The sequence below is a fragment of the Alternaria triticimaculans genome, assembly GCF_023758025.1.
Source record: "Alternaria triticimaculans strain BMP 0046 chromosome Unknown scaffold_9, whole genome shotgun sequence".
NCBI lineage: Eukaryota > Fungi > Ascomycota > Dothideomycetes > Pleosporales > Pleosporaceae > Alternaria > Alternaria triticimaculans.
In genome coordinates, this window is record NW_026055966.1 from 950092 (window position 1) to 963420 (window position 13329).

General features: G+C 54.6%; 2 protein-coding genes across 2 annotated transcripts; one reads left to right on the top strand and one right to left on the bottom strand.

The window, feature by feature from the left end:
• Window positions 1-105: 105 nt before the first annotated feature.
• On the bottom strand, window positions 106-3353 carry KGD1 (2-oxoglutarate dehydrogenase E1 component; the record flags this gene model as incomplete). Its single annotated transcript, XM_049367359.1, has 3 exons — window positions 106-1021; window positions 1071-3112; window positions 3174-3353. 3 exons carry the CDS (start codon window positions 3351-3353, stop codon window positions 106-108), a joined length of 3138 nt encoding a protein of 1045 aa, XP_049221106.1.
• A 783-nt stretch (window positions 3354-4136) lies between these two features.
• On the top strand, window positions 4137-6155 carry J4E78_006750 (uncharacterized protein; the record flags this gene model as incomplete). Its single annotated transcript, XM_049367360.1, has 2 exons — window positions 4137-4278; window positions 4330-6155. The coding sequence occupies 2 exons, from the start codon at window positions 4137-4139 to the stop codon at window positions 6153-6155; spliced, it is 1968 nt and encodes a 655-aa protein (XP_049221107.1).
• Window positions 6156-13329: the final 7174 nt, after the last annotated feature.

Consider the following 13329-nt stretch of genomic DNA (forward strand, 5'->3'; position numbering starts at 1 on the left):
GCTTCCACGACAGCACACGAGACTACACGCTGTAAACATACATATCATGGGAATAAAGTAATGCAATCAATGACCAACTAGCCCTTTCCACGCCTCATCCAGCGTTCACTCGCCCTTCAAGTGGTCCTGCTTTACGGTGAAAGCCATATCTAATAGGGCCTTCTCTTCGTTCTTGTGTGACACCTTAAGTCCAGTGGCCACCGACGCACTAGGGTTGCGGCCAGCGTACATGACGTGACGCCTGTTGTGGTGCTCGGTTTGGTTGAGCAGAGTCTCGATTCTGGGCTGGGTGAATGACCAGGCACCGGCGTTCAGGGGCTCTTCCTGGCACCAGATGATGTTCTGGGCGTTGGGGTACGAGTCCAGGTTGTCCTTCAGTTGTTGCCAGGGGAAGGGGTTGAGCTGCTCGATACGAGTGATGGCAACGTCCTTCTCACCGCGGGCCTCACGCTCCTTAACAAGCGCAGCGTATACCTGACCTGTGCAGAGGATGACACGGTTGATGCCCTCATGCGACTCAATCTCGCCGCTAGCGTGCGCGGGGTCTTCGATGATCCATTGGAAGTGAGAGTCGCCAGTGAACTCCTCAATGTTGGAGCGAGCGAGTGGGTGGCGGAGTAGCGACTTGGAGAAGAAGAGGATGAGAGGCTTGCGGAACTGACGGTTCATCTGGCGACGGAGGAGATGGAAGAGGTTAGACGGCTTCGTTGTGTAGGCAATCTGGATGTTGCAGTCCTGGTGCTGACGGTCGAGCTTGTCGGGCGAGGGGAAGATACGGGGATCCTCGTTGCAGAGCTGCAGGTAGCGTTCCATACGTCCAGAAGAGTGCTCGGGACCTTGACCGTCGTAACCGTGGGGCAAGCTCATGACGAGGCCGGAACGTTGAAGCCACTTGACTTCACCAGAGGCAATGAACTGATCGATGATGACCTGGGCAGTGTTGGCGAAGTCACCGAACTGAGCCTCCCACATGACGAGGGCGTTGGGTGATGATAGCGAGTATCCGTATTCGAAGCCAAGCCTACAGGTGATTAGTTACGGCAAAATACATCAAAACAGCATGAACTTACACTCCGTATTCGCTGAGCGAAGAGTTGGAGATGGTGAATGTTGCTTGGTCCTCGGCAAGGTTCTGGAGAGGTGTGTATGTCTTCTCAGTTTCCTGGTCGTGGAGCACGGCATGGCGCTGAGAGAAAGTTCCACGCTCGACATCCTGTCCGGAGACACGGACGTGGTGGCCTTCCATGCACAGACTTCCGAATGCCAAGGCTTCCGCGGTAGCCATGTCGATGTTCTTGCCGTCCATGACAGTCTTGGTGCGGCCAGCCAAGATACGCTTCAAGTTCTTGTGTACATTGAAGTCCTCCGGCGCGCCGCCGATCTTCTCAGCAATGTGCTTCAGTTGAGTCTCCTCGATGGCGGTTGGCAGATGGGGCAGGACCTCTTCCGCAAGCTCCTTGGGCGACTTGAAGCCGTTCCAGGCCGAAGTAAGCCATTCCTTGGAGTTTGGTACGTAGTCCTTGCTGCGGTTGAAGCTCTCATCTAGCATACCCCAGACCCAAGCCTTGTGCTCGTCAATGTCCTCCTTGGTGAAGGTCTTCTCGTCGAGCAGCTTCTTGGTGTAGATGTCCAGTGTTTGGGGTTGTTCTGAGATCTTCTTGTACATGAGAGGCTGGGTGAAGAAGGGCTGGTCAGTCTCGTTGTGACCCTGCTTTCGGTAGCAAACCATGTCGATAACCACATCCTTCTTGAACTCGGCGCGGAAGTCAGCTGCCAGCTGGCAGACGAAGTTGAGGGCCTCGACATCGTCACCGTTAACGTGGAAAACGGGCGCATCAATTGCCTTGGCGATATCAGAGCAGTAAGGAGTCGAACGGGAGAACCTAGGATCCGTAGTGAAACCAATCTGGTTGTTCACGATGATGTGAATAGTACCGCCAGTGTGGTAGCTGGGGAGCTGGTGGAAGCCCATAGTCTCGTATACTATACCCTGACCGGCGAAAGCGGCGTCACCGTGCAAGAGCAGACCCATGGCGCTGGAACCTTCCTTCTCGTCATTGTTGTAGTGCAGAATGGCGCGGGTCTTTCCTAGTACGACGGGGTCTTCGGCCTCGAGATGGGACGGGTTGGCGACAAGAGACAGCTGTACGCGCTTTCCGGATGGGGTGGGGCGCTCGAAGTTCATGCCCAAGTGGTATTTGACGTCACCAGAGCCCTCTTCGTTGGCCTCGGCAGTACCGGCAAATTCACTGAAGATGGACTCGTTGGGCTTTCGGACGACATTGGAGAGCACGTTGAGACGACCACGATGCGGCATGCCAATGACGATGTCCTTGACACCAAAATCGACACTTCGGTCGATGAGGGCCTTCATTCCGGGAATCAAACTCTCACCTCCCTCAAGACCGAATCGCTTGTCGTTGGGGTATTTGGTAGCCAGGAAAGCTTCGAAGTTGGTACCCCAGATCAGGCGGTCCAGAATGCGGCGCTTCTCGTCGACGGAGTACTTGAAAGGTGTGGGGACCTCGATGCGCTCACGAAGCCAGTCGCACTGCTCCCTATCCGGGATGTGGATGTATTCGACTCCGTAAGAGCCGCAGTAGAGGCGTTCGCAGGCGTCGATGATCTCCTTCAACTTCATCTTCTTGCGGGACTCGGTCTTGAAGCGTGGGAGGATACCAGGACCCAATTCAATCTCTTGTTCCAGGTCCTTCTCGGTGAAGTTGTAATGTGACAGTTCGAGTTCGCGCGGCTTGCTGTATCCGAACTGCTCAGCTTCGGAGCGGATGCCCAGCGGGTCGATCTTGGCCTTGTGGTGACCGCGGGCCTGGTAGGCTCGGACGAGCAGTTGCACCTTGAGATGGTTCATGACGTCGGTACCCTCGGCGGAAGCCATGCCCATGCCGGGCCTGTTCGCGGCGCCGCCCTGGGGCGAGCTCATGATGTTTGGCGGCGGTTGGAAGGCTTGCGACACGGGCATGTCGCCGGACTCCATGTTGTGGAAGTAGACCTGCCATGAGTAGTGGACGCTGGCGGGGTCCTGCTTCCACTGCATGTACATGGCATCGATGTAGTTGGCCGTGTTGCCCTGGAGGAACGAGTCGTTGGGGTCCTATGCCGTCATTGTTAGCTATGGGTCGAAGAGTTTGAGGGTCTGGCTGGGAGGCACGCACAACGCCCTTGTTGGTGTCTTCCGACGACACGGCATACTGGCGGCGCTGCGTCACGGCGAGCGGGCGGCGACATGTCGAGAGAGCGGTTCGAGAGGGCTGTGCGAGGCTCGAGAAGGATGCTCTCGCCGGGGCGCACTGGAGCTGGCGGGAGCAGCACTGGCGCAGGGTGTTGCGCAACATGACGGGGATTAGATTAACAAAGCGGAGGTAGGGATGGGTGACATCCAAACGGACGACGATGAGAAGAAGAAAAGCCTCAGCTGTAGCAATGTGCAGTCGAAGTTAAGCGTCGCACGCAGTAGAAGTTGATGCAGCCCAGGACAGGCCCCGTGTTCCGGCCTAGCGCGTATCATGGATCGCGGGATTTCTGACCGGTCACCACCCACCACATTCAAGGGAGCGACCGAACACCGTGAAGTCTATATTGACACTGCGTCTTCTCGTCTGCTTGTTGTTCTCCAAGTACAGTCTGCAGACCTGTGCAGGCTTGCAGTGGTACTCTTTGCTGGTCCCGGCGGCGCTGCGATATGACGAAGTGGTCGCTCATCCAGTGTTCTCGCACCACCAGCCAATAGCAGGGCAGGCCTTATGTAACTCGCATGCAGCCTCTGACGGCTTCTGACGCTGCATGGCACGGATATGTATCCGTTGCGCCTGATGTGTTACTTCTCTTGGCTGATGCGAGCCATGCGCCATGTTTGCAGACACGCGTTCTGAAGTGGGCGAGGAGATGAAGAGGCCACATAGCCAAACCCATCAAACAAAAGATGCATTCCAGCTGAACGTCGAATTGAGTTTTGGAGTAGGGTACAGCCTTGCCTGAGCCTCAGCGGCTGCCATGCCGTTCGCTAATGCGTAGTCACGTGTGACGCGTGAATCTGGGGAAGCCCAGACAAGCTAGCACCGCGTCAGCCTCAAGCCAGGCACGCCTCACTGATCGTCGCGACATTACACCCCGCCATCATGGCCGACGCCGCTGCCCAGTACAAGAAGGATAACGGCAGGGTCGCCGTGTCTGCGGATGGCAAGACGGTGTCCTGGAAGTCGACCAGTGGCGCGGCCAATGCGCCTGCTCCGTGGTCCATAGCCATAGCAGATATAGGCAGTACGTCGAGGCCTCACGAGAAAGACGCTATACACCACTGACACTCTCTAGACCTCCAACAGACGCCCGCGACCGCTGCCAAGGCCTCCATAAAAATCGTCGTACCCGAGCCAGCGCCCCTAGCTGGCAACCACACCCTTACATTCACCTCCGCTACCGCTCGCGACGACCAGCAGAACATAACCAGTCTATTGCGCAAATGGATCGAGGCCTCCAAACAGCAGAGCGCTCCGTCTCCGGCTCCTGCTCCTGCTGCTGGTGGCAAGGATGGTGGGGACAGCAGCGCCTCAGCTGCCATCGCTATGGCGCAGACTGTGACTGCTGGTGGCAAAGACAACGAGGAAAACTACGATGACGCGAAGCTGCTTGCGGATACAACGCTTCAGATGTCGCTTCTCAATTCAAATCCAGCCCTTCGTCAACGCTTCGACCGAGCGCTTGCGGAGAAGCCTGATTCCGTCGGTGTCTTGCAGTTTTCTATGCAGTTTTGGTCTACACGCGTGCACATGTTGAGATCTCACGCAACGGAAAAGTCGCAGGCTACAGGAACTTACAACGTGCTGTCCGTCATCAAATCAAAGTCTGTCAACGGCACCCTCATGCTAAGCTTAACTAAAGAGCAGATTGAGCTCTTGTTCAGGCAGCATCCAATCGTCCAAAAGGCTTACAATGAGAACGTGCCCCAGTTGAGCGAGGGTGACTTCTGGGAGAGGTTTTTCCACAGTCGCTTGATGAAGAAGCTCAAGGGTGAGCGCATCCAAGAAAAGGACGTGCTTGATCCTAAGCTCGACAAGTATCTGTCTTACGATGAGACAACAGACAACCAGGATCTGCTTGCAGCTTCCATCCCTAACTTCATCAACATCGAGGCAAATGAACAGAACCATAGCCAGAAACAAGGTAACCGGCCCGACTGGACCATGAACCCGACCAATTATGAGAAGGCGCCCATCCTCCGAGTTTTGAATCGCATGAGCGAGAAGATGATGAAAGAAGTGCCACCTTCGGATGGAGGTCGGCATGGACCCGTCGGAGTCGATGAAGAGACATACAAAGAGCTGCAGTTGCGGGATCTACAGCGTGCAGATGACGACAACAGGGTCGTTCTCCGCGTACAGGATCAAAGCCGGTTCTTCTCCGCTGGCCAGAGCGTGCACACCTCAACCAGTGCTGCGACCTACACCAAGCGTACTCCTGCACAGGCCCTCTCGACGTTACAGCAGGATCTTCGCAAGTTCGGCGGCGACGGCCAGCTTTCGCGCGTTGATCTCCATTCTACGATCGATATCGATGATGAGAGTAGTAGTGACGAGGAGGAGTCGGTCCCCAAGAAGACCAAAGTTGGCAGTAAATCCTCGCGAAGTGCAGCATCCTCGCAGATCATTGCGGCTGTGAGGAAACGCCATCTACACAACGATGACTACACGTCATCCAAAGCCATTCCCACCAGCGAGCGGGCAAAGGAGCTTCACGTATCGGAAGGGGTTCTAGAGAATCTCACCATGACCCATAACACGACGGTCGAGTTCTTGCACTACTTCTGGGCCGTGTTCTACTCAGGAGACCCCGACCGCGCGGGCGAGATTGCGCGTCTCATCGAGACGCTTGACAAATCGCTCGACCGTATCAAGGCGGTAGCCGATATGGCAGAAGCAGAGCGCGAAGCAAGAATCGAGCATGCACGGAAAGAGAATGAGTTCGCCAACCAGCGAGAGAGGAAGAAGAGGAAGTTCGACCCCGGAGCTATCAGAGGAGGCGCGAAGGCCGTCAACCAAGTTGTGGACCCTTTGATTCGAGCAATCGACGCTGCGCGGAGTCAATACAAAAAAGCTCTCCAGGAACAAGTTGCACGCAGCACAGCGGCCGCGACTGCTTGATCGCATGTTCGTGCTGTACTTTTAAAAAGCTGAAGATCCTTCTGATTTGCATAGCGAAGGCGTTTGGGAAACAGGGCTTGTGCCGATCGGACGACCGCTAGGTATTTTCGTGAAACAATTGCAGGCCATGCTTTGAAATACACAGATTCTTTCCGGAGATACATGATAATTGTAGTCAGTGAGGCAATTGATGTTGGGAATGCCCATGTCTATCCAACAGCCATCTACGTCGGTTATTGCGCAAATCCGCAATGATCTACACGCGCTCCACGAAAATGGTCCGCCATGACCGAAAGTGATGCTGAAAGCTACAAACCACATGTGTGATCAATACCTCATCGGGTCGGAAGGTGCATAGACGCCGACAATTTTCGGATCATGTATCTTAACACGAAGTAATATCAGCAGAATCTCTACACCGCTAACTGAAGGCTCGCAATGCTTGATAAGTGCACAGTACCGCCGGTCCATCGCACCTGCCAAAGTGAATGTCTTCTTACCAGCCCGGGCTGCTTCGGCAGGCACTGGACCCCTGACCTGGGAGAGGCCCCACTTATTGAGTAACTCGACGAGGCACATTTCTTTCACAACCTCATCCTCACTTCGTTTCTTTGCGGTATGATACGGCGCAGCTTGGATGCAGCAACTGAGGGCATGAATATTGGGGTAACATGAAGACATGTCGCGCATGCAGAAGAGCACGCAAAGCAAGAGAGGACGTCATCAATTCCTGAAACGCAGGAACAACTGCGGCCAACAACAACCGAAATTGGAATGAGCGTTTATTGCGACCAGCAATACCGAAACATCGAAACTCGAAAGGAAAAGTCTTAACCAAGTATTAAAACCAGAAAACGAAGGGCACGGTTGGATGAAACACACCCGAAGAGCAAACAGACCCTCTGAGTAGACCGAAACCGCAACACCTACATCATCCAACATGGACCGAACCTACGCGACACCTACAACATCTACAAAAACAGATGCCGTCGCAAGTATACGTGTTCCTGGTGTTGAAAGCTAGGGCTGTCGTCCGTTGTAATGGTCGCGTGCGGGATCATAGTATGGTTTGTTTCCTACTATCCGTTAGTTAACCTGCACCAGATACCGAACAGAACATCTATTCATCGACTCAAAAATACACGTACCGTTGTTATTAGGAACTCGCTCCCTCGGTCGGTTGTCTCTGCAAAGATCAGTGTCGAGCCCAGCTGCACGACAACCTTAGTCGACCTACCTGTAACGGAAGCTATGCCAGAGGTACCATCTCGCGACCCAGTTCTCTTCGTTGACATGAAGCATGTAACGACCGATGTCATAATACGGTCTTGTTTCCGCGCAAGCATCGCGTACGATCATCAAAATATGCAGATGTTTCGACGTTTCCGACAACTCGTCCCATCTATATGGTTCTGCTACAGAGGGGTCTGCCCTCGATTGCTCGGTCAAATTGTAGCGGTTTGAGCTCAATGCGTTTCTGGCAGCGACAGCTTCGGCCTACGGAGGGCGTGTGGGTTAGCGGACGGCCTTCTATTGTCAGGCGAATACTTACGAGAAGCAGTCTGTGTGTACTCTCACTGAGTTTAAGTCGATTGCAAAGCTCGCTCTTGCTGGCGCTCTGGGAAAGAGGCGGCTGGGTCATGATATGGCGACGTTCCCTAATAGGATCGTTCATCACGCCAATGGTACGAAAAGAGCAGCTCAGGTGAAATTAGATATGGGAAACAGAAAGTCAGGTCTCTTTGTCTTATATCTGGGGTCGACAGCCGTGCAGGAAGATCTTATGGAGTCGCTGTCATGTGACAATCAAGGTCCGTCCCGTCCTCTTTCCTTCCGCTGTGACACGGCGCATACGCCACATTATGAGATAATGGAGATCTGATTCGAGAAATACCCATTTCCCACCCTTACTCGCCTGGCCCCGGCGCCATGCTCTCGAGGTGGCTTCACATGCAGCTAGCGAATCTTAGGTGTTATGCCTGGCCAGCGCCGATCTATTGACGTGGACAGGGTGGATCACATGGGTCTCGCGTATCCTCCCGTGCAGCAACGGCAGGTAGATGCGTCGAAAACCGCTGTTCTGATTTGCTGCGAGGACATAGCTTCAGATCCATGGGCGTGCAGCGATTCATAATGACCTGTAGATCTCTCCACATCATTATACCCTCCTGTTGGCGCTAGCTAAATCAGCGATAGTGTAGCTTAGCCTGACGACAAAACAACATCCGCACTGCGATCATCGGGCCGGTGAGTCGAGGACCTGATGCAATCCCGAGAATCAGGTCGACGGACTTGAGCGCTGGTCAGACAGGAATACGACAAGCATCCACGGTCGGCAGGGAGATGGCTGCTTCGAAGACTTTCTGACCAGCCAATGCCACCCAAGCGCGGAGCACGACTACATGGCTCACGAGCGTGGCGCATTGGGCGGAGTGAATGGAGCTCGGCTCGTCACGCCCAGCTCCTGCGGACCAAAGGCGCTCGAAGAAGAGCATCACACTTGGAGAGCGTGGGTGCAAGAAAGCACGGCCCGAACTGAGTCATGTCTCTACGTGAGATCAATAATCCACTCCATTCTACAGGTCGACAAATCACACCCTAGGCTAGACATTCAAGTTACTTGAATTCTCAAGATGCCCAAAGGCCATCCAGCTGTCAACAACGGCCCAGCGTGATACTTATTGTGTCCGCCCTCAGCTACTGGAGGTAAGGATCGCCGTCAAGTGCAGGGCAACGGACAGAAATTCAATGTGATCAGTAAGCCTGGCTTAAGGGCGTTTTCCAGGGCTCGATAACACTCACCACTGAAGCATGGAAGTTGACTCAGCACAATTGACCGGACAGGTGTGAGCAGTCTCACAACCGTGTGTCTAGACTGAGAAAAATGCACATTTCGCTGCTGGGCGGATCTTGTTCATCGAACATGTACCAAATCGTACAGCTTCTGGAAGCAATGGAAGGCTTTGCCGCGTCGTGCAGCCTCCTCTAGCCGGGCTAAGCCCGAGCCAAACGAGTCTACAGCGAGCGCACGGCTGGCGACCACCACGAATTGAACTTGCCGAAGGTCAGTACCGGTCAGCTACCTGGAAAAGTTACCCCTTGCTTACCGTCATCATGCTGGCTCATAGGTTGACGACAACGAGACACATCCCGTGTCTATTTTCAGTATTCTCAGCGCACTCGCACCGACCGAATGGATCGCATAGGTGACATATCGCTTGTTACCTTCCGTTACATCGGTGATGGATAAACGGCGGCTTTTCCGTATCCAATCTGCTGCTGCAGTAGCTCTGAGAGCTCGTGGATGGTGTGAGCTGGAAGTCGCTTCTGCAGTTCAATCTTGCCAGGCTATCCTGGGACTTTGTCAACAATGGATGAAGGTACATGGAGAAGAAGACGTACGACAAGCCACATGTGCTCGGAACAGAGCTCTATAATTGTCACGACCGTGATAGGTTACAAGGTCCATGGTGAACCTGGCCAACTCATCGCTACCCCAGCCTTAAGTACGTCGCTTGTGTGGAGACTGCGTCAAACTAGCCAGCCTGCTTTCCGTATCGGCGAACCTGGATTAGTGCACCGTTTCGTCTCCCAACGCATTGTATACAATGTAAGCGGCACGACCCACTTGATCCCGTCGCCGGCCTGATTGTACGGACCCGGCTTGTTTTGCCGATCATTAGACTCTGATTGTGCAGCCTGTGAACAGAGGCTATGGAAGCTATGCAAAACCAGCATTCTTGATGGAGCCATTTGCGGCATGCGTAGGTGATCTTCGAATCCTTCGCTAATCACCTGCTTGTGCAATCAATTTTGGATGAGCACTTTGTCCATGAATAAGGGTCATGATCTCACAGCGGCGCTAGCCAAAGATAGGCAGGCTGGGGCATAGGGTCTGCATGCAGGAGCAACCGCCACGAGCAAGTTGGAGCGATGTACTTGCGTACGGGAGGGTCCGACGTTGAGGTCGAAGAAGCACAGCAACAGTTTTGCTTTTGCGCATCATCGCCAATTCCAGGAAGGGTCGTGGGGCTTAGGGGCTGCGAGTACAGAGCATTTTGATTGGATGGCCCTCCGCACACAGCCGCGTCGAACATGTTCCCTTCGCTAGGACAGAAAACACTGGAGCTGTCTCCTAGGCGGACTGCAATGGTCATACGATTCGGGAGACTTTAGTCGGCGAATACCATGGCCGTGGTCATGCCCTCCGAGTGGTGAATGAGCCGCCACGAGATACGACAGGGCGGTTGCACAGGAGCAGGTCATGGCTGCTCCTGCCTAAACAATACAATCTCGGAAAGGGCGCTGCGGAAGGCCTGCTACTTCCCAGGATGCCCTGCGGCGCACAAACAAAGTTGCTCTGCTATCAGCAGGGTCCCACACTCATGCACATTATGATCTAGCATCGATCGGATCTCATCTTTGACAATATCGATGACAGGACATGAGCATCATGCCTACAGCACAGCCCCGCGACGCCAGTCTACTAGACCGCAGCAACGGCCAGGAACCAATATGTGGTCCAGCTCCATCAGATCCGTTGAACGAGACCCACGCCATTCCGTCCTTCCGATCGACCCATGCCATGCAGCCGGATCCGTTCGCCTATTACAGAGCTTTCCTAGGTACGAGCTCGTCGCAAATGCAACCGCAAACGCAAGGCCAAGGGCGCGATCGGCATTACATCGCACAAGATCACGATGATTATGCCTGCCACGATATTACCGGGACCGGAGATATGCAGCACGCCATGGAATATCAGCAGCAGGCCAGAGCTCGAGGCGTTCCCTACAATCTTGCCGTTCGGCTCGCAAATCGCTCCAATGGCGCGCCTCTAGCCACTATTGTGGAGCAAGGTTCTTACTCGACGCTAAACTCACATGGCTCCCTCCTCAGCGTGGGCCGCTTCCCTTCACTCCGTGTGGTGGAAAATGCCTCGCCGACGCGCTCGTCACACAGAATCTCATACACACCAGAAGAACATGTTCTCCAGCGCATCACAGAAGATGTGCAGCGAGGGCATCTGTTGAAAGCACCAAGCAATACACACGATGTGCCCTTGTGCAAGGATTACAGCAACTCGTTCCGGGCTGATGATGCCGCAATCCCATCCGCGTTTCCCAGTCTTAAGCCATCGCAATCTATTACCCATCGGAATGGCAAGGCCGACTCCGACGCTAATACCAGCAATGTCAAAAGCTTCTTTCGTGGCGTTATACACAATGTTCGAGCTGCCTCGAGAACCCGGTCTAGGTCGTCCTCGACGCAGATGTCGCTCGTTGAGAACCATAGCGATCGGCCGGGTGCGAGCGAGGATAGCCTACAAAGTCAATTGCAGGCATCTGACATGTCTCAACTGGGCGATGACACATTTGACACGCCATATCGTTTCCCTACTGCATCCCAGGCCCTAAGCGCGACTAAAGCGTTAGCTTCAGAGAATCAGGCCAGAAACGGGCAGTCATCCATGGCTGATCCTAGTTTCTCAGCTCATGCGATAGTCCCCAATTCTGACGTCGACCCGTATACGCTCGAGTCGCAAACGGCATTTGGAGCCGTGTCAAAGCTATTACCACCGTCGGCTACAGTCCGCCCGCGTGAACGGTCCTCTTCTGTGCGTCTTGTGTACCCGGAAGCACGCGATGGGGCGCACGATGGCGGTAGCGCTAGAGTACCAACGCTGTCAAACGAGGCCAACAACACTATCTCAGCTGGACACACATTTTATGGTGCAGGTAAGAACAACCATTCACTCACAGAGCATGACCACGCGACTGAGGCTAGTCACAATGCGAGCTTCTGTAGTACCATGTCCACTTCCTACTCGGGAACAGTAGTTGGTGTCGATGTCGACCTTCAGCACGACTTCCCTCATCCAGTGCGTCCCTCGCGTTCGCCCACACCTATCGCGCCAGTATGGTTCACTCCGCAGATGGCCGAGCTAGAACGGCAAGCTTCACTCTCTGAGTCACCTCCGGAGCCGGATCAAGTTGCTGAGGCAGAACCTACGCGTCGCTCAATCACCTCATCCGCATTGACGTCTTTACTACCAATAGCTGCAGCATCGGGCATCGTTCGCCCCAACTACGACACACCGAAGATTTCATTCTTCTCGCCGTCCGGCAATCTTATCCAGCCAGAGGGTAGTTCGACGCCAGGCACTACGAGCGCTTCGGACTTCAGCGGCTCACCCACTGCAACCACATCGTACTACGATAACAAAACCACACCTGCAACCTATCGTGCGTTCCCGACAACGACATGCCTGCCACCTCCAAGGCCCTCTTTGAGGCCAATGACCACACCACCCACATCCTCGGTTCCGCTCCCTATGCACCTACGTTTCCATCACAACTTCAAACGCCCTGAGCAGTCGCAGATCGACTCTACGGTTGGCTCCATAGACTCGTTCATCTTGCCTGCACCGTTAGTTCAAGGCTGTGACGGCATAGCGCAAACCGAAAGTCTTGCGCCTTGCTCCAGACCGCGTCATTCGTACGAGAAGCTGAATGTACGCCCGCGCTACAAACCTCGCAGATCAGCTCGATCATTCGCCGAGGACCTCAAATATGAGGCGAGGTTCCACAGAGCCCGATTGATCACGGCCATCATCGCAAGTTGCACCTCGTCTGGAAAAGGAAGGGTCCTTCGCAAGCGAAAGGCTGCGAACCGTAGAGCCGCAGCAACCGCATACGTTAGCATGCCCCGAAGCTGCGCAGGTGAGGCTACAGCCAGACCTAGAAAGAAACGAGTACACCCCCGTCAACCCACAGCTCGGCGCGAAGTAGGGGTCCTCGGACCGCTTGCCGGGCACATACTGCGGATTTGCTTCTGCCAGCCATACGACGGTGCAGGCAAGACGACAGCCAGCGGCGCTACCAACAAGACGTGCATTGGCAAGAGCAGCAACCACACAGCAAACACGCAGAGCGTATCGAAGAAGGAAAGCCCTCGCTCCAACGCAAACGACGTCGACGTGGATGCAGCCTTACCCAACGCGCGGGTCGTGACCGGAACCGAACGGAAGGTCAGCAATACCGTACGCCAGCGCACCACGGTCCGCAAGGAGAAGAGGCACTCGTCCACCGGCTCGAATCACCACTCCAGAACGCGCAGTGACAGTGCCGTCAGCGTGGGTGTGGCATCCAGCACCGCTACCGCGCGTGGCTAAGCT